General features: G+C 42.9%; 1 protein-coding gene across 4 annotated transcripts in view; it reads left to right on the top strand.

The window, feature by feature from the left end:
* Positions 1–26,315, top strand: part of LOC110148600 (trans-L-3-hydroxyproline dehydratase) — a 39,257-nt gene extending 12,942 nt beyond the window's left edge. For 2 of the 4 annotated variants that reach the window (XM_070469423.1, XM_070469422.1), the window contains one exon: positions 5,602–8,300. In XM_070469423.1, coding sequence (XP_070325524.1) covers positions 5,602–6,647 — 1,046 coding nt within the window. In that variant the 3' untranslated portion in view covers positions 6,648–8,300. Of the gene's footprint in view, positions 1–5,601; positions 8,301–16,318; positions 16,401–22,847 lie in introns of those variants that run through there. The other 2 variants (XM_070469424.1, XM_070469425.1) reach the window with 2 other exon arrangements.
* The last annotated feature ends 359 nt before the right edge of the window (positions 26,316–26,674 follow it).

The raw sequence follows: 26,674 nt of genomic DNA, 5'->3' as shown, positions 1-26,674 counted from the left end.
ACATGCTAGGTAATTTAAAACATGAAAGAAATGTTAACTGTTGGCATTCTTGCTAGTTAATTGTCTGTGAGTCTGTCAAAATAAAATTTGATCATTATCAGTCATTATAAAATGAAATGCTAAAAATTAATCAACATGTGATTCTCTTAATATTCAGTAAACTTTTTTTGAGGTAAGTAGTAGTATTTTTTTTCTTAGCATACAGACAGTGAAGTAATTAATTCATTTCAACTGGCTCTGTCATCCAGCAAGCTTGTACAGACCCCGTTATTAGGTCTGTGATTGAATTACCTGCCCAAAATGAAGACTATAAAGTTAGTGTTCTTGATTTCCTTATTAACTGCACAAAAACTGATGTTTTCCACTCATTACCTCTTAAAATTTGTGGTAAACAATTCATTTACCTCCAAAAAAACACTAAATATGATCGAGAAATTTTCTACAGATTAAAGAGATTTTCTTCGCTTTTCTTTGCCAAAGAAACATTTTTTCCTTTTTTTAAAAGTATTTTTTAATTGAAGGATAACTGCTTTACAGAATGTTGGTTTCTGCCAAACATCAATATGAATCAGCCAAAGGCATACATATGTCCCCTCCCTCACCTGTTATACTTTTGAAAAAATAGAAACGGAACCACTGTTTTCTGTCTAAATTTCACAAGTCACATTAATTAAAAAAAAATGCAGACTGACGTTTAGTAGGTTTTACTATTGTTTCAAAATTCTTGACAGACAGTGCACCATCTGATCAACTGCACCCTGGCTAGCACTCCCTCTGCCCGCCCCTGGTATGCCACTATGTTTATCTCATTTATGAATATGAGAGAAATGGAAGCCAGATGTGTTAAATTACTCTCTTAAGGTCACATTTGGGGCTTCCCTGGTGGCTCCCTGGTAAAGAACCCGCCTTCCAATGCAGGAGACATGGGTTCGATCCCTGGGTCAGGAAGATCCCCTGGAGAGTGAAGTGGCAACCCACTCCAGTATTCTTGCCTGGGTGGCAAGAGAGTCGGGCATGAGTTAGCAACTAAACAGCAACAACAAGGTCACATTTGGGGCTGTCATTCTAGCTCCGCTGACTCCAGGTCCAGTATTTTCCTGCTACACTTCCTCCACTGCTGAGACAGGACAGCCAGAACTTGTTTAACAATATAGTACTTTAACAAAAATATTCTGTTTCCTAAACATTGAAGAATAAATACTGCCTAAATCTTCCTAAATTCTAATCCAAACCAGAGCCAAACCCTTGCAATAATATTCATTCCTTCTGTATTTCACCATGCCTTCCACAGAGTCAAAACCACTAGGGAAATCAACAGCTATTCCTCTTGCTTCCATGTGTCTAATCAGTCATGAAGCCTTATTGATCTGCCTTCTAAATACTGTTCACTTCTCTCCCTTCCCATCCTTGCTAAGGGGCCTGCCTTATCACTAAGCTTTTTCAAGCAACCTCCTTCCCATCACTGGTTCCTTCCTCTAAGCTATTACCAAATATCATCATAACAAAACAAAACATACACCCCTTGTCCACCTTCTCTCCTCAGCCTGCTGTCTGTCACCCTTTTTCCTTCCTTTTGTAGTCAAGCTTCTAGATTCCTTACTGTCTTCTCATTAGTATGTTTTTTCATCTTCCATTTGCTACTCAACTATTACAGTCTGGTTTTGACTTCATTACTCATTGGAAGCTATGCTTGATCTAACCTAGATTTAATGGTCACCCACAGGTTTATATGTTAAAAAGCAGATTCATTACTTTGCCTACAAAGGTCCGTGTAGTCAAAGCTATGGTTTTTCCAATAATCATGTACAGATGTGAGAGCTAGACAATAAAAAAGGCTGAGCACCAAAGAATTGATACTTTGGAACTGTGATGCTGGAGAAGACTCTTGAGAGTCCCTTGGGCAGCAAGGAGGTCAAACCAGTCTATCCTAAAGGAAATTGTCCTGAATATTCACTGGAAGGACTGATGCTAAAGCTGAACTTCCAATACTTTGGCCATGTGATGCAAAGAGCCGACTCATTGGTAAAGACTCTGATAATGAGCAGAAGGAGAAAGGGATGACAGAGGATGAGATGGTTGGATGGACCACTGACTCAATGGACATGAGTTTGAGCAAACTCCGGGAGATGGTAAAGGACGGGGAAGCCTGGTGTCTGTAGTCCATGGGGGTCACAAAGAGTCAGACACGACTGAGCGACTGAACAACAGAGTTTACTTAATCCATGGTGGATGCTGGTGCTTTCCGGCAGGCAAGTGTGGTACATTTTGGAGCAGGAACCTCTATTCCCTTGGTGCAGAGCTCCAGGGAATAGGAGCCAGGAACTTGGGTTCTATCCTCGGCTTCTTGTTTGTGCTCTTTCGACCCGTCTACTGATGCTCTGAGGTGGATGTCTGTGGATTTGGTCAGCACCATTCCTTTCCCCTTCTTTTATCACCAACACTCCTTTTCCTTTGGGAAACTATCCATCCCCAGCATGTAGCCTTGCTGAGGCCACCAGGCAAGGGGTACTCCAGTCAGACTCTCCCCACCAAGACCTGGGATCTTACGAGAAATGACATACGGTCTGAAAAATGGTTGAAGCAGACTCATTCCTGTAGATCCCTAAAGAGATCACTCTCAGTTCCTTTCTGCTATCTCTACCTGTGGAGTTGCCCTGACTTCTCTTGCTCTTGGGGTTATCTGTTAAGACTATCCTTTTGAACTCCCCCTATCCTTCTAGCCAGTTCTGTTTTTGCTTAAGTGAGACAGAAACCTCATTGTATTGCTTATATCCAAAGACCCCAATCCAGATACTAATCCTTAAAATCTCTTCCCCTCCTACACTGTAAATCCTTAGTTCAGACTCTTGTCATTTCTCTCCTGGGCTATTATAATGCCTTTTCTTAACTGGTCTCCCAGTTGCCAGACTCTTCCTATAGTCATTGTATGTTTAAACATCTGTGACATTGTAATATATTTGTGTTTGCCTAAAACTGTAAGGTTCTTTGGGCTGGGATCCTTGTTTCTGAAAACCTAGTACAGAGAAGGTTTAAAAAAAAAAAAACTAATCTATTATATATTTTTGTCTTAGTTCAGTGGTTTTCAGCTGAGGTTGGCCCCCCCTCACCCTCTTCCCCACCATTTTGCAATGTCTGAAGACATTTTTAGTTGTCACTACTGCCATCTCATGGGTAGTGACTAGGGATACAGTTAAACATCCTACAATGCATAGAGTAGCCTCCACAATAAAGAATTATCTGGCTCAAATGTCAATAATGCTGAGACCAAGAAAGCGAGCCTTATTTTACCACCCTGCTGTGCTGTGTTGAGTTGCTCAGTTGTGTCCGATTCTTTGGGATCCCATGGACTGTAGCCCACCAGGCCTCTCTGTCCATGGGGATTCTCCAGGCAAGAATACTGGAGTGGGTTGCCATGTCCTCCTCCAGAGGATCTTCCCAACCCAGGGATCAAACCCAAGTCTCCTGCATTGCAGGCAGATTCTTTACCATCGGAGCCACCAGGGAAGCCCTTTTACCACCTTAAATGAACTTTATTTATATTGTAAGTTTCCAGTAGGATATTTTTCCCACCCAAATGAGTGGCCAAACACTAATATTGTTGATACTGAGGCCTGAAAGTATACTAGTCATTCTTTAGATCAGTTTTTCTCAAACTTGCATCAGAATCACTTGCAGGGCTGGTGGCTGGGCTCCCATCTGCAGAGTCTCAGATTCAGTAGATGTGCGGTAGGGCCAGAGAATCTGCATTTCTAACAAGTTCCCAGGTCATGCCGATGCCACTGGTCCAGGGTCCACACTTTGCAGACCACTGCTTTAGAGAACCTAAGAGTTTATTACACTTTCCCCCATAAGATGCCATGCCCAGAAACTTGAGATGCAAGCTTCCCTGAGCAGGCAGACCCTTCTTGTTCATGAAATCTTCCTTCCAGATACCTGGAGCTGCATCTGTGGCAACTCCAGCACCTTAAACTCAAAACATAACACCTTTCAGAGAACTGACAAAGACTGACAGCAGGGCAAGGAAGCAGTGACTCTCCCCTCCTCCTTGACACATGTGAGACAGTAGCGGTCCTGAGGGCCAGGCCCTTGAAAACAAGATAGCATCCCTTCTCCAGGATCTGTATCCTGGCTCCTCAGAGCACCTGTATCAGAATCACATTGAGGATTTCAATACATGGGCCCATCCTCAGTAATCCTGGGAGTCAGCCAGTGACTGCATTTTAATAAGCTTACTACATCAGTGGTTCTCAAAGCCTGGTCCTTGGACCAGCAATATCATACACCCAGTAACTTGTTAGAAATGCAAATTTTCAGACAGGACCCCATACCTACTGAATCTGAACCCCTGAAGTTGGATCCAGTCCCTTGTGTTTTAACAAGCCTTCCAGGTCAGCAGTCCCCAACTTTTTTGGCACCAGGGACCGGTTTCCTGGAAGCCAGTTTTCTCAGACAGAGCTGGGTGAGGCAATGGTTTAGGTTTCACCTCCTGCTGTCCAGTCTGGTTCGAACAGGCCAGCGACCCCTACCGGTCTGTGGCCTGGGAGTTGGAGACCCCTGCTCTAGGTGACTCTTGTCTGCTCAAGTTTGAGAATACCTGGTTTAAGTCTTTCTGCTCCCTCATGTTTAAGATCTCCGAATTTAGACTGTTTTCCTCTTCAGGTTCTAGATTCCTTTCCTACTTCTAGATGCCAGAAGCACCCACAGGAAGCAACCAGCCCCCTCTCCCCTCCCTACCTCTTAGAACATGTATGTGGAACCAGAGTGTGAGAGTAAACCCCTATAGAATTTGGCCATCGGTATGAGGGCCACTCCCGTTTTAATCTGGCCGGGCAGTGGGCCCCAGGAGCTCCACCTGGCACTCTCTGAAGCCCACCCACCCTGGCCGCGAAACCTCGGGGAGAGGTGATGTCCTGGACACGCTTTTCCAAGGGTTCTCGGCCCACGGCCCGCCCTGCGCTCCTGCGTAAACACGCGGTTCCCTCGGCAACGCCTGGAATGCACGTCAAAGGCTCCGCGAGTCTCGGGCGACGGTCACCCCTCCGGCCGAGCGCGACCCCCGGCAGAGGCCTCTCGGCCCGGCCCCGAGCCACCTCGGGCTTGCGGCCTCCTCCCCTGGTGCGGGATGAGCAGACCTGCGGCCTCCGCGGGGCCCCATGGAGGAGCAGCCGCCGCCGCCGCCGGTCCGCCCGCCAGTGAGCACGGCCTTATCGGGCAGCCCACACTCCGGCGCCCCCTCCCCGGCCGGCACGCCTGGCGGGACCTCCTCCGCGGCGACTGCGGCGGCCGTGCTTTCCTTCAGCACCGCGGCCGCCGCGGCGCTGGGGAACCGGAGCGACGTGAGCGGGGTCGACAGCACTGGCGCCGCGGCTGGCGGCGGCCTCGGCGGGCGCGGGGCGGCGGGGGCGGCGGGGAGGCCGCGGCTGGGCCCCGAGGCGGCGCCGCTGCTGTCGCACGGGGCGGCGGTGGCGGCCCAGGCGCTGGTCCTCCTGCTCATCTTCCTGCTGTCTAGCCTGGGCAACTGCGCCGTGATGGGGGCCATCGTGAAGCACCGGCAGCTCCGCACTGTCACCAACGCCTTCATCCTGTCCCTGTCCCTGTCAGATCTGCTCACGGCGCTGCTCTGCCTGCCTGCCGCCTTCCTGGACCTCTTCACGCCGCCGGGGGGCTCGGCGCCTGCCGCCGCCGCCGCCGCCTCGGGGCCCTGGAGCGGCTTCTGCGCGGCCAGCCGCTTCTTCAGCTCGTGCTTCGGCATCGTGTCCACGCTCAGCATGGCCCTCATCTCCCTGGACCGCTACTGCGCCATCGTGCGGCCGCCGCGGGAGAAGATCGGGCGCCGCCGCGCGCTACAGCTGCTGGCGGGCGCCTGGCTGGCGGCCCTGGGCTTCTCCATGCCCTGGGAGCTGTTCCTCGCGCCCGGGGAGGCCCCGGCGGCGGCGCAGAGCTTCCACCGCTGCCTGTACCGGACGTCTCCGGACCCCGCGCAGCTGGGCGCGGCCTACAGCGTGGGGTTGGTGGTGACCTGTTACCTGCTGCCCTTCCTACTCATGTGCTTCTGCCATTACCACATCTGCAAGACCGTGCGCCTGTCGGACGTGCGCGTGCGGCCTCTGACCACCTACGCGCGCGTGCTGCGCTTCTTCAGCGACGTGCGCACGGCCACCACCGTGCTCATCATGATCGTCTCCGTCATCTGCTGCTGGGGGCCCTACTGCTTCTTGGTGCTGCTGGCCGCCGCCCGGCGGGCCCAGGCCGCGCAGTCTCCCTCTCTCCTCAACGTGGTGGCCGTCTGGCTGACCTGGGCCAACGGGGCCATCAACCCTGTCATCTATGCCGTTCGCAACCCCAACATTTCCATGCTTCTAGGGCGCAACCGGGAAGAGGGTTACAGGACTAGGAACGTGGACGCTCTCCTGCCCAACCAGGGCCTGGCTCTGCAGGCTGGAAGCCTCAATCCCCTACGAAACCGCTATACCAACCGCCTGGGGGCCTGCAGCACGATATCCTCTTCCAACCCAACCAGCGGGGTGGCAGGGGATATGGCCATGTGGGCTCGCAAAAATCCAGTTGTGCTTTTCTGTCGGGAGGGACCACCAGATCCTGTGACAGCAGCGGCTAAACAATCTGGAGCCGGGGATACCAGCCTCTAAGGAGGGCTGGGATGCACAGTTTATGAAGGCAGATTTCCACCCACTTCTATTGACTATCGGGGAGAATCGTGCATTTCATAAAGCCAAGCGTTTAAAAAAGAGACAGGGGAAGGCTTACCCCTTCCCTCCAAACAACATAACAAGACAATGTCCTTTCCTTCAGAAGTGCCAAAAGGAATGTAAAATGCAAAAATTAAAACGATCTTACACCACACAACCAAGCATTGTGAACTGTCAGTGCCCAAAATGACAAAAATAAAATTCACAATTACTGAAAAGCTCATATTACAGGAATCACACTGTGAAACAAACCAAAATACTCATTGAATGAGACTGGTATTTGTTCATATACAGAGTTCCGGGAAAGAATGAAGACCTTAAGAACTGCTTGAAGGCCCCTCTAAATCACCAGCATTCAAGGGAACTTCAGATTTCTAGAACCTGCACCTCTGACACATGCCTAGGGTGCTTAGGAGTAGAAATGTTTATCTGGCTTTACAACTTTGGTGCATTTCCTTCCCACTCCCACCCCATAATCTTTGTGGGAAATTTTAAATTCATATCCCGTTTAAAACCATTTTAGGATTTTGAAGGTGGTTTATTACTATAAAATTCAACCCTTTGAGGGGCGAACAGAAGTGTGAACATAAATGTGGATAATTTTTAAAGTATTTTGAGATTATATTTACAAATTAGTGTGCCACATCAACCACCACCCCACCCCCCCAAATATTTGCCTTGGAAGTTTTGAGACTTTCACCTTACTCTAACCTGCTACTTTTGTTTCTAATGATTTAGAGGTGCCACTCTCAGAAATCTTTCACATTCTTAAATGATTTTCATGGTAGAAAGTCTTTGCATTTGAAGTAAATTTGATTTTTGGATGCAGCCAAAAATGTAATTTGAAATCAAGTTGATTGAATCATGTGAATAACGCATATATACATAATAGGAGAACTCTATGAAGTAATCGACTTGGCTATCCTATGTAGCTTTCAACTAATCGAAAATGATTCAAAAGAGGAATTCAAAAAATATATTGAGAAGTGGATGCATTCTTGGAATGAGCATAAGGCTCTCCAAGAAGATCGTGTTCTCCTACATTTGGAAGTTTGGGTATGTTTGTTTTTTTAAAAAGTTACTTTATAGACATGACATCTAAAATAATGTGATCTTTATTTGAAAGGAAAATGGCTGTGAGATTATTATATGTAATAGAGTATTCATAACTTAAGCATAAGTCAGAGAGGTACTTTAATCAAACTGGAAATACCTTCAGAAAGGTGCAAAACAAAGATGCTTTTTTTAAAAAATTCAAAGCACGATTCAGAATTTGTATGGGTGAAATTTCTCCTATTAAATGCCATTGTACATAGAATCATTTGCTCAGAATTTTGAAAGATGCTTTTTGTGTTTTCACCGTTTCTTCCATCTTACTTCTTTTCTTCAGTGTTTCACAGCCTTAATTGAATAAGTACTTTAAACTAGATATGAAACATCAGCTCTCCTCTAAAGATTTTAATGTGAAATGGCCATCTTTTTTTCCTTGTGTTTAAACATCTTTGTTAGTATTTAATTTTGTGTGTGACAGATGGGTATATGTCATTATTTTGTAATCAAAGATGGAAATATATGATTCTTGTCAGAACTAAAGATGTTTTAATGTTTTTCCCTTTCTCAAGGCATAACACAACCAGAAGTTTATGAATTATCTGTATATATCTTCCTACACTAAGTGTAGTACAGAGTAAATGAGATCATTTCTCCTCTTTAGCACTTACTATAAGTCAGTGCAGCTGAACTCAAGTTTAACAGGTATATCCTGTTAAAGGCAGAAAAAGAAAACAGTCATGTATTTTTCACACTGTGAGAAAATGGAAGTCATCTGATATTTAGAGGAAAAAGATAAAGTCTTCCAATTACAAAATTGGAATTCAACAACTATGAATAGAGGTGGAAAAAGAGAAACCTTAGGGGAAGGAGCAAACATGTTGCAATAAGGAGAAGGGGAAGAATTGAAGGAAGGCATTTAAAAATAAACATAACATGAGATAAACCTGCTTCATGAGTGGGGAGGGGGGGGAATCCATGAGCCGGCACTCTAGGGTGGTGGCATGAAGGACTGTAAGCAGAGAAGGAATTCCCACCCTAACTCTTGGTAGGCAGACGTAGGAAGTTTTAGGAAGGGGATGGCTTGGGAAGGAGATTGTTCTGTTAGTGGTTCTAAGAGGAATGGTGGGTAAGAATGGAGAGAGAAAATTGCTAATATGTTACTGAACAATTTACAGCGTTATGTTTGTTTTTAAATTTGAGGTTATTCAGCTGGTCAGTGATGGAACTAGGACTTGAACCTCAAAGCTCCATATTCCCTTCTCTTTTCTCTATTGCCCCCACAAAGATCCCTGAAAAGAACCACTGGGGAAGAGAAGTTGTGGTACTGTCATCATCACCAGCACCATGATCATCACCACCATCTACTGGTTTTATTTTGTATGTCATGTGGAACAACTTCCTGGAGTGCTGAGGATACTAAAGGGTAGGAATCACATTACCTGCCTTAAGAGGGCATACAGCCTAATTCAGGACTTTGTGCTGTATAAAAATTGGCCATAATCAGTACTCTTTAGTTTATCTGTGAGGAAGAAAGGGTGCAGCATTTTCAGAAATGGTTATCAAAGAGAGGAGATGGATTTGGAAGCAAAAGATATGTAGAAAAAGTCCAAGAGCCATCTGGTCTAGTCGTAAATACTTGGAGACAAAAATTAGTGCCTTGAATAAAAGAGGTAAAAGAATGACCTGAATATTTAAGACTTAGACCTTTCCTCATGACTCTGTGGAAAAAGGAGAAAGAGAAGCTTTGCAATATTGGCATTTATTAAATATTGCTTAGACATAAGGCCAGAATATAATTCTTCATATCTTATTCTGCTCCCAGCTCAAGTATTTCATTTAAATTGCAATAACAAGTCATATGTAGCATAGTACATGCATTAGCTCATTTAATCCTCAAAACATCCATCTAAGTGGGGGAGGGGCGTTATTATCACACAACCCATTTTACAGATGAAAATACTGAAGCACACACGGGCTTTGTCTAAGATCACACAGGAAGTAAGTGCTAGATTTGCCCCTAGCAGACAGATGCCAAAAGTCTCATCTTAACCACTAAACAGTACTGTTTCTCTAATTTGTAAAAGATAATGGGAAACCTGGAAAGGAGCCCACGAAGGTAAAAAGAGGACTTCCCAGGTGGCGCTAGTGGTAAAGAATCTGCCTGTCAATGCAGGAGACATAAGAGACTAGGGTTCGATCCCTGAGTTGGGGAAGTCCCCTGGAGGAGAGCATGGCAACCCACTCCAGTAGTCTTGCCTAGAGACTTCCATGGACCCAGGAACCTGGTGGGCTACAGTTCAGAGGGTTGCAAAGAATTGTACACAACTGAAGAGACTTAGCACAGTACAGATAAAAGCAATTATCAAAGTAATGGGAAATAGATATCATAAAATTTAAAAGAAAGTATTTGTTTAATTTGGGGAACAGCTATATAAGATGTGTGTTTTAAAAATATATGGGGAGATTTTGAGCAGTTATTTTCTCATATAAACTCCAGTCCTGGATGATTCCAATCAATGGCCTTCTCCATTCCTGCTCCAGGGTAACTGAGCACAGCTGGAGAAAATTAAGTCAGATCAGTTAGTTCCCTCTGCACCTAGAACCCATAGTCTTGCCTACCCAGCAATCTGAATTTCTTCTCATCAGCTCGCTCTTTCTGCCCACTTTAGTGACCCTTCAAACTTTCTCTCCTCAAACTTTTAACCAGTCCTTTCTTTTTGGAAGATCAGTTTTGCTCCTACTTCTTGAAAAAAATAGAAGCCATCAGATACAGGTACCTTCATATTTTAGCCATCAAAGGAAACACACTAAACTGAATTGACACCAGTTCTCAGTTCTGTCTTTCTAATAGTAAATAGTCTGGTCTCCTCACCAGCCTCAGGAACCTCATGCTGTCAATCGGCTCTGTTTTGTGGTATCCTTAGCCTCTCCTGCTGAATCAAATCCTTCCCATAAGTTCTTAAGCATTCTCACTTAAAAGGAAAAAACAAAACCTCTCCAGTTTATCCATCCCGTTTCTCGATCTGCTCCTGCACTTCAACTAAACTTGTCAAAAGAATTGCCTATACTTTTACAGATCTAGATCCTAGTCCATAATGTTCATGGTGCAAGAAAGTCACTTTTATGCAACCCAATTTTCCCCAATCCCCTATTCTGCCAGATGGCAGAAACTTAAGATGGGTTTAAATAAGCCCAGTCTCTATGGAGTTTTCTAGCACCAAGACCCAGTGAATGTCAGTCTTCAGTGGTCATCTGTATTGCATCCACTGAAGTACCCATCTGTGTGTCTCTGGTCACATCCATAGAAAGTTGTGTAAATTGTCCCTACTCAAGCTGAGAGATTAACAAAGGTCCGTACAGTCAAAGCTATGGTTTTTCCAGTAGTCATGTATGGATGTGAGAGTTGGACTATAAAGAAAGCTGAGCGCTGAAGAATTGATGCTTTTGAACCGTGGTATTGGAGGAGACTCTTGAGAGTCCCTTGGACTGCAGCAAAGATCCAAGCAGTCCATCCTAAAGGAAATCAGTCATGAATATTCATTGGAAGGACTGATGCCTAAGCTGAAACTTCAGTACTTTGGCCACCTGATGTGAAGAACTGACTCATTGGAAAAACCCTGATGCTGGGAAAGATTGAAGGCAGAAGAAGAAGGGATGACAGAGGATGATTTGGTTGGATGGCATCACCAACTTAATGGACGTGAGTTTGAGTAAACTCCAGGAGCTGGTGATGGACAGGGAGGCCTGGCATGCTGCAGTCCATGGGGTTGCAAAGAGTCGGACACAACTGAGAGACTGAACTGAATATGAGAGAACACAGCTCTCAACTTAGCCAACTTTAGAGCCCTTCTTTGGACACGAAGAGTATGACTACATCTCAGCACCAAAAGAGGGCTGTGACAACCCCTATAATGCTATCTCAGGCTGGTTTTTTTTTCCATTGATTTTTAATATTTTTGAGGAGCCCTGTGACTCGAAACTTTTTAGTATCGTTGGGTCAATAAATCAAAATGATAAATAAAGTATATGTTGGAGGTTCTACTTAAGAAATGGCAGTGAAGAGCCCTGTGGCCTGCTCTTCAGTGAAACAAGTGTAGCTGGTGAAAATTATTTAAAAAGCAACCATTTGAAGTCTTTGGATTGTCATAAGAGCAAAACGATGGGTAACGGTCAGTCAAATTCATTTCATCTGCCTTCACGAATTAAATTCATTTTAAGACTTGCGTGTCCTCTGAGCAACATTTGGCCTAAGATGTTGGCCCAAGTTATTTTCCAGAAACTTGGAGTCGGCTGCATCTAGTTTGAGCTGAGCTGATTAAGACTGGGGAGGACCCCCAGCCCTCCACCTGGGCATGCTCTAGTGTCCTCTCTGTAACCTTTTGCTGTCAGATGGCTGAAAACTCCACCCTCAGATGCTGCTAAGCACCTACACGTTTGAACTACAGGTGCCTGCAGCTTAGTTACACCTGTCTTCGTTACAGACAGTCACTGCGCCTTTTCCCAATGACCTTTCCCGCTCTCCCCGCACCTCGGACTGCCCGGCTTCTTTATTCCTTATCCCATGAGCACCCGCGCCCTTGCCTTTGGGGAGGCGGGTTTGCGATTCCTTCATCCATCTCGCTTGACCGCCATGCGAATAAACCCTGTCCCTGCTACACGACTCAGTGTCTCAGCATTTCACCTGCTGTAAGTTGGGCAAGATGAACCTGGCTCAGTAACAAGAGCATGTAGCAAATGAAGACACGTTTATGCAAGAAAGTCCACTAGAACTCAGGACAGCAACAGTGGGTAGAACTTGAATTATAACCCACTCCTTCTCCCAGCTCACTGCGACAGAAACTCCATTTCAGGTGAGTACAGCCAAGACCCCAGGGCTCCTGCTTTCCCCAGTTCCCAGTCCAGCACTGCGGTAGCTTCTTGGGAGGAGCAGGTGACAAGAACTTCTCATCTTTCCAGCTACATGTTGCAGAGACCAAGTCCCAAGTGCTGCGGCCACAGTGATTGGGAGTTCTCTTCCAGCTGCTCCCCATTCACAGGGTGGTGCTTAGCCTCGGGGCAGCGTGCTGGGAATATTGGCACGTGATTGTCCTCACCCAGGTTGTTGGTAGGGCAGAGACTCTGTGCTAGAGAAGATTAGAGGCTACTGTCTCCACTACTGCCCTGCTCCTATAGAGGGGTATAACTCCAAAAGAGGCAGGTACCCCCAAAGAAGTAACCCACTCTTTTCCCCAACTTCAGAGCAGTGGTCAGGTTCTGATCGGTGGTATGGACAGGCCTTTAAGCAGAGAGTCCTGAAGCTCTTGCTAAGGAACTAACTTTACTTGAAATAGAGTGTGAGGAAGTTCAAGTTTAAGAGCATTCTCAGAAACAGTGCATTTTTGTGTAAACAAAATCTGGGGGCCTGGAATCTTCTTGAGCTTTACAAACCAAGTCTTAGGTCAGCTAGTTTACCAGACAGAATCAGGGAAAGATACGTAAAAAATGTGTCATTTGAGCAATTCCACTGCTCAATCTATAAAAATATTCACAAATATGGGCAGAGATTTAGAGATGATTTTCACTGTTATCACTGAGAATAACAAACATCCAATGATAACTGGTTAATAAATGATATGTTTATACAAAGAAATATAGTCATGAATTGTTTTGTGCACATTTAATATGTTGGGAAAATCCTCATAATTTTAACTGAAGCAAAATTCAGAACTGAATGCTCAGTGTAACCCTACTTTTTAAATGAATGCACACACAGGAAAAGACTAGAATATATATATATTTCTGTAAATATATTGCAGTGTTAACAGTGGTGGTATTACCGTTCCAAGGGCCTCCCAGGTGGCACTAGTGGTAAAGAACCCACCTTCTAATGCAGGAGACTGAAGAGATGTGGGGTTCGATTCCTGGGTCAGGAAGATCCCCTGGAGTAGGGCACGGCAACCCACCCCAGTATTCTTGCCTGGAGAATCCCATGGACAGAAGACCCTGGCGGGCTAAGTCCATAGAGTTGCCAAGAGTCCGACACAACTAAAGCGCCTTAACACACATGGACTGTAGCCCACCAGGCTCCTCGGTCCGTGGGATTTCCCAGGCAAGGATACTGACGTATGTTGTCATATCCTTTTCCAGGGGATCTTCCAACCCATGGGTTGAACCCATGTCTCTTAGTCTCCTGCATAGGCAAGTGGATTCTTTACTGCTAAGCCCCCAGGGAAGCCCATGTGCTCCAGTTATCCCCTTCTTAAAAGAACAACAAGCATATTGCATTAGGGTCCACAGAAATGGGAGGGAACTAACAGAAGCAGAAGATGTCAAGAAGAGGTGGCAAGATTACACAGAAGAACTGTACAAAAAAGATCTTCATGACCCAGATAATCACGATGGTGTGATCACTCACCTAGAACCAGACATCCTGGAATGTGAAGTCAAGTGGGCCTTAGGAAGCATCACTACGAACAAAGCTAGTGGAGGTGATGGAATTCCAGTTAAGCTATTTCAAATCCTGAAAGATGATGCTGTGAAAGTGCGGCACTCAATATGCCAACAGATTTGGAAAACTCAGCATTGGTACAGGACTGGAAAAGGTCAGTTTTCATCTCAATCCCAAAGAAAGGCAATGCCAAGGAATGCTCAAACTACCGCACAATTGCACTCATTTCACACGCTAGTTAAGTAATGCTTAAAATTCTCCAAGGCAGGCTTCAGCAGTACGTGAACTGTGAACTTCCAGATGTTCAAGCTGGTTTTAGAAAAGGCAGAGGAACCAGAGCTCAAATTGCCAACATCCGCTGGATCATTGAAAAAGCAAGAGAGTTCCAGAAAAACATCTATTTCTGCTTTATTGAATATGCCAAAGCCTTTGACTGTGTGGATCACAATAAACTGTGGAAAATTCTGAAAGAGATGGGCATACCAGACCACCTGACATGCCTCTTGAGAAACCTGTATGCAGGTCAGGGAGCAACAGTTAGAACTGGACATCCAACCATCTCATCCTCTGTCATCCCCTTCTCCTCCTGCCCTCAATCTTTCCCAGCATCAGGGTCTTTTTGAAGGAGTCAGCTCTTTGCATCAGGTGGTCAAAGTATTGGATTTTCAGCTTTAACATCAGTCCTTTCAGTGAACACCCAGGACTGATTCCCTTTAGGATGGACTGGTTGGGTCTCCTTGCAGTCCAAGGGACTCTCAAGAGTCTTCTCCAACACCACAGTTCAAAATCATCAGTTCTTCGGTGCTCAGCTTTCTTTATAGTCCAACTCTCACATCCATACAGGACTACTGGAAAAACCATAGCCTTGACTAGATGGACCTTTGTTGGCAAAGTAATGTCTCTGCTTTTTAATGTGCTAAGTTGGTCATAACTTTTCTTCCAAGGAGCAAGCATCTTTTAATTTCATGGCTGCAGTCACCATCTGCAGTGATTTTGGAGCCCCCAAAAATAAAGTCTGCCACTGTTTCCACGGTTTCCCCATCTATTTGCCATGAAGTGGTGGGACTGGATGCCATGATCTTAGTTTTCTGAATGTTGAGCTTTAAGCCAACTTTTTCACTTTCTTCTTTCACTTTCATCAAGGGGCTCTTTAGTTCTTCTTTGATTTCTTCCATAAGGGTGATGTCATCTGCATATCTGAGGTTATTGATATTTCTCCCAGAAATCTTGATTCCAGATTGTGCTTCATCCAACCTGGCATTTTGAATGATGTACTCTGCATATAAGTTAAATAAGCAGGGTGACAATATGCAGCCTATGTACTCCCTTCCCAATTTGGAACCAGTCTGTTTTTCCATGTCCAGTTCTAACTATTGCTTCTTGACCTACATACAGATTTCTCAGGAGGCAGGTCAGGTGGTCTGGTATTCCCATCTCTTTAAGAATTTTCCACAGTTTGTTGTGATCCACACAGTCATAGGCTTTGGCATAGTCAATAAAGCAGAAGTAGATTTTTTTTCTGGAATTCTCTTGCTTTTTCTATGATCCAGCAGATGTTGGCAATTTGAGCTCTGGTTCCTCTGCCTTTTCTAAAACCAGCTTGAACATTTGGAAGTTCATGGTTCACATACCGTTGAAGCCTAGCTTGGAGAATTTTGAGCATTTGCCAGCATGTGAGATGATTGCAATTGTGCAGTAGTTTGAGCATTCTTTGGCATTGCCTTTCTTTGTGATTGGAATGAAAACTGAGATTTTCTTGTCCTGTGGCCACTGCTGAGTTTTCCAAATTTGCTGGCATATTGAGTGCAGCACTTTCACAGCATCATCTTTCAGGATTTGAAATAGCTCAACTGGAATTCCATCACCTCCACTAGCTTTGTTCGCAGAGATGCTTCCTAAGGCCCACTAGACTTCACATTCCAGGATGTCTGGCTCTAGGTGAGTGATTCCACCATAATGAATAAAGCTGCTCGAATCATCCCTGAGCAATTGTTGATGTGCACATATGATTCCAACTTATTTGTGTAAATACTAAGGAGCATGAATGCTGAATTGTATGATTAGAGTGTGTTTAGTAAGAATCTGTCAAACTCTCTTCCAAAAAGGCTCTATCATTTTGTATTCCCACCAGCAATGGATGAGAGTTCCTGTTGCTCCACATCCTCGTCAGTGTGTGGTGGTGTCAGCGTTTGGGGCTCTGACCCTTCTAATAGGTATGTGCTTATCTCATTGTTTTAGTTTGCTTTTCCCTGATGACCAGTGATGTATATTGTCTTTTCATGTTTTAATTTGCCATCTGGATATCTTCTTTGTGTCTGTTCAGATCTTTGGTCCAGTTTTTAAAAAATGAGTTATCCATTTTTCTTATTGACTTTGAAGTCCTTTGGATAATAGTCCTTAATCATATCTTTTGCAAATATTTTCTCCTCATTTACGGTTCGTCTTTTACCTTGATCTTTTCAACATTTTAAAGAAATGCGTTAATCTGATGGTTTTAGGACTATGGTGAAAAGATAGAATTGCTGTTATTATTAGGAATATTACCAGTTTCCAAGGGGGCATTTTGGAAATTGGGTGGGGCTATTTTGGGTGTCACAATGTCACTAACACTTATTGAGCAGTGTTCAGGAATGCTAACTGTCCCACAAAACATAAGAATACTGCCTTGGGAAGATTTATCCCATATCCCACATAATTATCAAATATTTCATCAAACATTGAAATAGCTGACAAATCTATTAATCATTGTGTAATTTTATAACTTTGATCCACTCTTCATAGAAATAGTTTTTAAACATGGTTTCATGTAATCTAAAAAGTTTAAGTACAACTATTTTATATATAAAAATATATATTTTAGATTTTTATCAAGCAGTATTCACCATTTTTAAAAGTTTCATCACAATTTGCTATACTTCTTGAGGAAAAGAGTTGTGAAGAAAACACTAGTGTATCTGTCTACACCTGTAACTATGGCAGTCCCTGATTCTGCATTTGGCTGTAAGCATGTAACTACTTCACTGTTTACTTATAGTAGTTTACAATAAACTACTTGCCACACAATAACATAGATGAATGCCTGACATTTTGCCAAAAGAAAAAATCTGATATCAAAGAGACATACTAGAGGACTCCATATAAAGTTCTAAAATAGAAAAAATAAGTTGTAGCAATAAATAGAATTTTTAGTTCTTAGAGTCTCCACATGTTCATTCGCTATGTCTGCCTCTTAAGTCCTGAATCATATTTATAATAGGTGCTTTTAAAAGTTCTTATCTGCTGTTTTAAACAGCCGGGCTATACAAAAGTCTGTATAGTTTGGTTTAATTTGTCCTGGATTATGGTTGCTATTTCTCTCTCTCTCTGTTTTTTTTCTCCCCTTGTCTAGTTATCTTAAATTATATGTCTGACATTGAGATAGTACATTGTAAACAATGAAAACTTTGTTTTCCTTTGAAGGAAATTTTACTTAAATTATTGGTGGCCCTTTAGATCCTTTCAGAATTGGTTTTTAATGTTTGAGCTAGTCTTCTATAATTGTGGCCTTAATCCTAGGATATGACTCTTATTTGGGGACCTGATTTTCATGGCAAGTTATAGTCTCTCTGTTGTCTTAAATGAATGCCCAATATGCTCCATGAAATCTCTCCATCTCTGGTTTGCCTATAGCTCCAACATCATCCAATCTAGTGTGATTTCAAATATCTGTATTCATTCATCTCCAGTTTGACCATAGTCACCCTCCCCTAGGGCTCATGGCAATTTTTTTCTACATATTTATACCCCAGTTCTATAACAAATATCTGTGGACGAATCCCTGTGCCGACTTCTGTCTCCCTCCATCACATCCTTTTTCTCTATACTCTGGCTTGCTAATTCCAGTTATTCCACCTGTTTTTCACTGCAGTGCACCCTTGTGTGTCAGGGACTGTCAGCTGAAGGTATTTTTTTCTGTCCCGGTGTCTCTGAGTGAGGTCTGGGCTACTGGCCTGGGCCCCTGAAAATATAACACCATAGGAGGAATTCTAAGTTGTGTGTCTGAGTAGTCTAACTGAATTTTTATCAGTTTTTTTTTAAGTGTATGTCAGTCTTACCTTTGAATCATACTGTTATATTAGCGTTTGCTCTCTTGGATTCAGATAATTTTTAATATCCTTATCTGTTTATCCTCTCCACATGAGTGAAGGAGTAGAGGATAATTCTATATCATAACACTCTTGTCCCTGAGTATTCCTCCTTCAGCTAAATCTCCCTATATACTGGTGAAGAAACACAAGCCACCAGAATCTAACAGTTGTTAATCATGTTTGTTCACGAAGTTGAGCTGGGTGATCCAGATGGCTAGCACCTCTCCCTCAAAGCATGTGTGTTTGCTAAGTCGCTTCAGTCATGTCTGACCCTTCGCGACCCTATGGACTGTAGCCCACCAGGCTCCTCTGTCCATGGAATTCTCCAGGCAAGAATACCGGAGTGGGTTGCCCTGCCCTCCTCCAGGGGATCTTCCCACCCCAGGGGCTGAACCCTTGTCTCATGCTTCCTGCATTGGCAGGGCTCCCACTATGTGGTCCAGTTTAAAAGTCAACAGTTGTCAGTCACCTTGTTTTCTTGCCAAAGAATCTAACAGTCAATTTAACTTAAAAAAAAAAAGTGCTGTTAACCCTTGTTAACTCTGCTTCACCTTTAGCTACAAGGACTATAGACAAGCCAAAGGAGAGATAGCAGAGGTCGCCATTCCCTATTAGTCATTCAATTCCTGCCGACCTCCGCATGTCAGGGCTTCACCAGAAATACATATATTCTTGGAAGCACTACTATAGATGCTCCCACTGTGAATGAGGAAAAAATTAAGATAACATTTGACCTGTGATTTCATGACTGAAGTACTATTAACTCCCCACAAGGAGGCTCCATTATCAAGTACAATTCTCAAAGAGGGAAAGGATCAACCATTTTAAAAGTGTCACAGCATGGTGCATTTAAGTGCTTTAACATTCTTGGTCACAATTTGGTTCTCATAAAAATACAGTATCATCTTAGTGCTATGCAGAGTTAAGGCAAATGGATCATGTGTTAGTTTGCAACTCTTTGCAACCCCATGGACTGTAGCCTGCCCTGCTGCTCTGTCTATGGAATTCTCCAGGGAAGAAGACTGGAGTGGGTAGCCATTCCCTTCTCCAGGAGATCTTCCCAACCCAGGGATTGAACTCAGGTCTTTTGCATTGCAGGCAGATTCTTAACTGTCTAAGCCACCAGAAAAGCCCTGATTATGTTATGTATTACACCCATAATTTAAATTAAGCTGAGTTCATAGAATAAAACTGTGTGTTTGTGGGATAGAGAAGGTTAAAGTGTGGTAATTATTTTTAAAAACCATATAAAAATTTAAAACAATATCCTTATGCTTCAGTTACTACATTTTCTCCAGCAGTTGTCACATAGGTTCAACTTTGGCTTTCTAAGTCAAGTAAGAAAGATTATTAACCTTTGGCTAAAATTCTTTCCCTTTATAAGGCAGCACTGTTACCTGTTTGGTGGCACATAGGGCTATGGCATTATATCACTCTTTAAAACGGAAGCAGTGAATACTTCTTATTGGATGATGTAATATCTTAAAACATTGGTAATAATATTTCTAAATGGCCAAAAAGTTAGTTGACGTATTTAATAGGAAATGCAGACTAAATGATTATTTATACAATTAATATCTGTGTCAGCATAGGATGTTAAAGCTAGATGTATGATTTAACATTATACAGTGTAGCAACATTTTTTGCCTTCTAATTCTCTGAAAAAAAGAACTTATAAGTAAGACTAATGATATGCATGTTCAAGTCATTCATTTAATAAACTATTAAATCATTTATTTCTTAACATGTGTTGATAAAGTGTCAGGGCAACTGAGAGACAAGTTTCTTTATGTGGAAAATAGAATGAGGCTTCTAATTTTTGAGTTCTAGTCTTCTAAGACTTTACCCTTTAGAGTGAGATTTTGGATTTAGTTAGAATTTACTAGAGCCTCTGCTAGGTCCTCTGCTTACATCACTTATTTCATATCTGTGGGCCAGATTGGGAATGCTATTCCCATTCCACTGATGAAGAGACTGAGATTCAAAGAAACAACTTATTCAAGATCACATAGGCAGCTAAATAACAACTAGAATTCGAAGTACTGAAACCCCCGGCAGGAGTTGGGGTGGGTAGGGATGAGGTTTGGGAGGCAGGATGATGTGAAATGAGCATACTCTCATCTGAGAGCTCTGAAAGCTGTGATTTATCTCTGTTAGCATGCCTCCCTCGTCCTCATCAGACTCTCTGCTGCCAGATGGAGCTTGACATTTTTTTTCCCAGTCTGAATTTCAGCATCAATATTATATTTGAAATGTAAGAGTAAAATTGATATCTGTGATGACTTGTTAAATGATGACTGGGTGCCCGGGGAACCAGCTCCTAAATGTCCGTCCTCTTCTCAGGACTGTGCGTGGCCCCTCTGATAGCAGAGTACGTCTAGCGGCCATGTCTCAGGACAGCCTGAGCCAGGTGGTCGGGGACTATGTCCCTGTGCCCCTGAGGATCCTGGTTTCCTTGGAGATGCTCGGGCTGCCTGATGAACTCCACCCCTTCCCTCGTTGAGCACTCCCAGCCCGACTAGCATGGAGTAAACCTGCACGGCTGGGGAGCCCTTCCAGTCGTCCCCACAGGAAGGACAGGAGGCTGCATTAAAGCTTGTTTCTATTGCTTTTACCTTGTAGGCAGACCCACCTCTTGAGAGGAAAGCAATTCTCTTAGTTCTTTGGAAATGGAAAGGGAATCTTACAGTCTTATGTTAAGGCTAATGCATATTGACCTCAGATTATCCACACAGACTGCCTCGGGGAACTGGAATTGGTCAGTTTCTCTTACAAATGATGCACAGTCAGACAAGGGCTGGATGGAAATGTTTTTCGGTTGTGGATTCTTTCTCTTAATTATATGAGACCCACAGCAGAACAACATTAATAAATATTAAAGTTGTGTCAATTCAGGGCTTCCTAACTAAAAATGTAAAACATGAGAGGCAGAATAGCAAATGTAGTCATGTGTAAAGGTTCTATTGTCTTTTACGGAACATTCCCTGAGTATCTCCTAAACTTCTTCCCGTGACATACTTTGAAGGGAGAAGGGAAAGGAGAAGAAATCTTTTCCTAAAGGAAGATAAAGGGAAGAAGGAAGAGGGGCCTGACAAGGGAGGGAAGGGGATAACAAGTTCTTCAAAAAGGAAAGAGAGAAAGAAGTTGACTGCAATTATAGGGTGTCAGATGAGCAACAAAAATATTAGTCTGAAATATTTACTGAGCATCTGCTATGTGCCACACTTTCAGACTCCAGGTGAAAGCAGGGGAACAAAATATTGCTTTGTCTTATAGAGCATGTAGATTGAGAGAAGCACAAAATCTAAATTAGGTTGCTAATAAATTCTTAGTTCATTCTGTTTTACCTTATTACTCTCATCCCCCATAGCTTTATCCATGTTGTTCATTTTGCTCAGTTGCTAAGTTGTGTCTGACTCTTTGTAATCCCATGGACTGTAGCATGCCAGCCTCTTCTGTCCACTATTTCCTGGAGTTTGCTCAAATTCATGTCCACTGACTCAGTGATACTATCTAACCATCTCATCCTCTGCCACCCCCTTCTCCTGTTACATTTAATCTTTCCCAGCATCAGGGTCTTTTTCATAAACCTAAGTAAATAGAAAAGAATTTACTCTGGACTATTAGGATATAACATTGCATAATTTTTTTTTCCAATTTAACTTTCTTTTTGCTTTCCTAATTGAGGTAATGTTTTTGCATTCCTGCATGTCTACATATTTTAAAAGAGCTGATAAAAAAATATATTTGTTCCCATTTAGGCTAGTTAATCATCCTATTTACAAAAATTTTTCTGAGCAACATGTAGAGTGAACAGAGTCAGTCAAGAGTGGATTTTGTTTTATATCAGTAACTGGAATAGATGTCGGACAAAATCTGAAATTAAACATAGTGTTGGATTTAGCATGAAGTAGATAACAGTCTATCAAAAAAAAAATAAGAAGAAATCAAGTACTCTTGTGTACCAGAGCATTTAAGTCAATAACAGAGGTAAACTTGAGGTCAGTGCTGTCGTAAGTTCTATATTATAGATTCCAGATTGTTCTTTGCTTTGGAGCCAAAAACACCGATGAACTTTGTATCTACAACTTACCTTTTAAATGATCAAACTGCAGGTGCAATAGACAAATATTTACAACCAGTATGGCTTTCCTGGTAGCTCAGGTGGTAAAGAATCCGCCTGCAGTGCGGGAGACCCCAGTTCAATTCCTGGGTCAGGAAGATCCCTGAAGAAGGGATAGGCTCTTATATTCGTGGGCTTCCCTGGTGGTTCAGATGGTAAAGAATCTGCCTGCAACGTGGGAGACCTGGGTTTGATCCCTGGGTTGGGAAGATCCCCTGGAGGAGGGCATGGCAGCCCACTCCAGTATTCTTGCCTGGAGCCTCATGGACAGAGGATCCTGGCGGGCTACAGTCCATGGGGTGGCAAAGAGTCGGACATGACTGAGGGACTAAGAACAAGGCATGGACACGGATGCTGGCTATCTTAAGATGTATTTTGGGGTGCCTCATGCTTATTTAATTTATATGCAGAGTACCTCATGTGAAATGCCGGGCTGGATGAAGCACAAGCTGGAATCAAGATTGCCAGGAGAAATATCAATAACCTCAGATATGCAGATGACACCACCCTTATGGCAGAAAGTGAAGAAGAACTAAAGAGCCTCTTGATGAAAGTGAAAGAGGAGAGTAAAAAAGTTGCTTTAAAGTTCAACATTCAGAAAACTAAGATCATGGCATCCAGTCCCACCACTTCATGGCAAATAGATGGGGAAACAATGGAATCAGTGACTGACTAATTTTTTGGGCTGCGAAATCACTGCAGATGGTGACTGCAGCCATGAAATCAAAAGATGCTTGCTCCTTGGAAGAAAAGCTATGACCAACCTAGACAGCATATTAAAAAGCAGAGACATTACCAACAAAGGTCCATCTAGTCAAAGCTATGGTTTTTCCAGTAGTCACATATGGATGTGAGAGTTGGACTATAAAGAAAGCTGAGCGCCAAAGAATTGATGCTTTTGAACTGTGGTGTTGGAGAAGACTTTTGAGAGTCCCTTGGACTGCAAGGAGATCAAACCAGTCCATCCTAAAGGAAATCAGTCCTGGGTGTTCATTGGAAGGACTGATGCTGAAGCTGAAACTCCAATACTTAGGCCACCTGATGTGAAGAACTGACTCATTAGAAAAAGACCCTGATGCTGGGAAAGATTGAAGGTGGGAGGAGAAGGGGACAACAGAGGATGAGATGGTTGGATGGCATCACCGCCTCAGTGGACATGAGTTTGAGTAAGTTCTGGGAAATGGTGATGGACAGGGAGACCTGGTGTGCTGCAGTCCACGGGGTCTCAAAGAGTCAGACACGACTGAGTGGTTGAACCGAACTGAACCTGGCTGAATGAATATCCATCCTAATTATGGGGAAACTGATAGATAGTTCACGTGGAATGAAATTCCCTCCTTGGCCCGTTTAAAAAGGAAGCTACTCCTTTAGAAGAAAGTTAATGTGACTGACTTGCTCCTCAAACAGCATAGCTGACATGAGAAGATGTTCCTCCTGAAGAGATTCCCTGTTTTTGGAGAACTTTTAAAATATGTTGGCATTCTGATTGTCAACACTATGTAGAAAAGAAGTGGAGACTGCAATTTGAAAGCACATGTCTGCTTAGTATACCTCAAAACATCAATAGCCATACATGAGACACATGGAGAAAGTGTGGAGACTTTTTAAGTGCTGGCTTCCCTGATTGATGAACCTAGCTGTTTTTCAACTGTATTGCAGATACCACCAGTCCACCAGGAGGCAGCATTGCTGTTACACAGTAGAGAAGGAAAGAATAAATTTTGTTTTACCTGGTCCCCTGGGCATCTTTTAGTATTCTCCCGCCTAACTTGGCAGTAAAGAATAAGTGCTCTGAGGAGAGCATAGTGAGCAGGGATTTATAGTAACAAGGGTCTGGGTCACCTGAGTAGGTAAGCCATCTAGACTAGCAGAAGTTCTAGCCAAGGGAGAGGGGGATCTGAGATGTGTTAGAGGAAGAAGATGCCTTCACTGCAGCTTTGAGATCAACTGCTATAGTGGGATCATCCTACCAATGTTTATCCCGTAAGTTTCCCAAGGGAAAGAGACCAGCCAGAACCCCGTGGAAGCTGTACCCCTATGGAACAAATGCTTTATGCAAACCAACTGAATCCAAGCCGTGGTGGGGGTGAACGGTGGTGGATGCTGTGACCCCATGTCGAGATACACCCTTCTGGACCAAATCACTCGCTTCTTTAGCTGGCAGATGTGGTACCTGTTGATGGTTCATACCTAATCCCTCCCCAAGATGAAAGGAATTACTTTACCCAAAGATATGCCCACTCCCAGGGTTAGCCTATGTCCAACGTCTGGTCAGTTTTGTTGTTTAGTGCTAAGTCGTGTCCGACTCTGCAACCTGGTGGACTATAGCATGCCAGGCTCCTCCGTCCTTCACTATCTCCCGGTAATGTCTACTGAGTCAGTGATGCTATCATCTCTTACCTATCGAGTCAGTGATGCTATCTAACCATCTCATCCTCTGCCACCCTTTTCTCATTTTGCCTTCAGTCTTTCCCAGCATCTGGTCAATATAAGGGTACAAAAATCCAGGCTTCTTACCTTAATTTGGGACAGCTCTGAAGGACCATTCCAGCTCTCAAGCTTCTGTGGGTTCTGCTGAGGCTATTCCTGAAGTTTCATTACAGTTTAACTTCTTTCATCCATCCTGCTTCCTTAATGCCTCACAATTTTTACTCCTGAGAATAAAAGTGTACTCATACTATACTCTACAATAAACTTCCTACATAACAAATTTATTTCCTGGGAAATATGATGTAAGCATTCCCTAATAACTATTTTTTTTCTTATTTTGCACTCCTTTTCCATTGCAAGTTTTTCCTTATTGGAATAGACACTTATTTTGGATTTGACTTCTCTGCTTGTCATGCTTTCCCAAGAATGCCATCTGCTCATTTATTGAATGTCCAGTTATCAAGTTAAACCAAACAATATTTCTTCTAAGAAAACTCAATTTACAATGAAAGAAGTGAGACAGTTGACTAATATTCTTGGAATTTGCTAGTCTTGTGACCACCCCAAACAATTGTCTTTATGAAATATTGGAGTTATTTTTTTGCTGTTCATTTTTTATTGATGTATAAATGGTTTGCAATGTTGTATTAATTTAAGGTGTACAACAAAGTGATTCAATTATACATGCGTGTATATACATGATATTTTTCAAATTCTTTTCCCTTATAGGCTATTAAAAATATTGCGTATAGTTCCCTGGGTTGTACAGTAGGTCTTTGTTAATTATCTACCTTGTATATAGCAGTGTGTATATGTTAATCCAAACTCCCAATTTATCCCCCTTACTTTCCTCTTTAGTAACCGAATTTGTTTCTATGTTTGCGGGTCTAATTATGCCTTGTAAATGTTTGCTTGTATCACTTTTTTTAGATTCCCCCTATAAGTAATATCATAGTTGTCTTTGGCTTACTTCACTTAGTATGATCTCTAGGTCTATCCATGTTGCTTACAAATGGCATCATTTTATACTTTTTGTGACTGAGTCATATTCTATTGTATAAATATGTACCGCATCTTTTTTCTTCATCTGTCAATGAATATTTAGGTTGTTGCCATGTCTTGGCTATTGCAAAGAGTGCTACAATGACCCTAACAACTATTTTAAACATTTGTGTAAAAGTGTATGTTTGTGACAGATTTTTATCAAAAATATGCTAGAAATATGCTATGGTTGAGTTTAGTTTAGCAAACCTTAATAAAACAAATGTTAGGATGTAACGAAAGAACAATATTTGGTAATTAGTTCTAAATCACTAGGAACGCATTCTAAACATTGCTATTTTAAAATTGTGTTTTGATAAGTAATTAATCTATGTTCAGTCAAATCAAATAAACTGCTTTAGTTCTTTTCATAACATTTGAGACTAATAAACACCGATGTGATAATACTTTCACTTTTCAAGGTTTTTAATTTATCAAAAACTTTAGCTAAGCTTTGTAGTCATGAAACACATTTTTAGGTCTAAGGTTATTACTTTTCAACTTCAGTTCCATCCGACTCTTTGCAACCCTATGGACTGTAGCCCGCAAAGGCTCCTCCATCCATGGGGCTTCTCCAGGCAAGAATACTGTTTGAGTGGGTTGCTGTGTCCTCCTCCAGGGAATCCTCCCCACCCAGGGTAGAACCAGGGTCTCTCACGTCTCCTGCATTGTCAGGCAGGTTCTTTACTATTAGCACCACCTGGCTTTCCTGGTGGCTCAGATGCTTTATGTGGTTTGGTTTAATTTGTCTAATGTGACCAGTTTC

The sequence above is a fragment of the Odocoileus virginianus genome, chromosome 6 (assembly GCF_023699985.2).
Source record: "Odocoileus virginianus isolate 20LAN1187 ecotype Illinois chromosome 6, Ovbor_1.2, whole genome shotgun sequence".
Classification (NCBI taxonomy): Eukaryota; Metazoa; Chordata; class Mammalia; order Artiodactyla; family Cervidae; genus Odocoileus; species Odocoileus virginianus.
The sequence above is the reverse complement of the archived record's forward strand: the minus strand, read 5'-3'. Positions and strand labels throughout refer to the sequence as shown.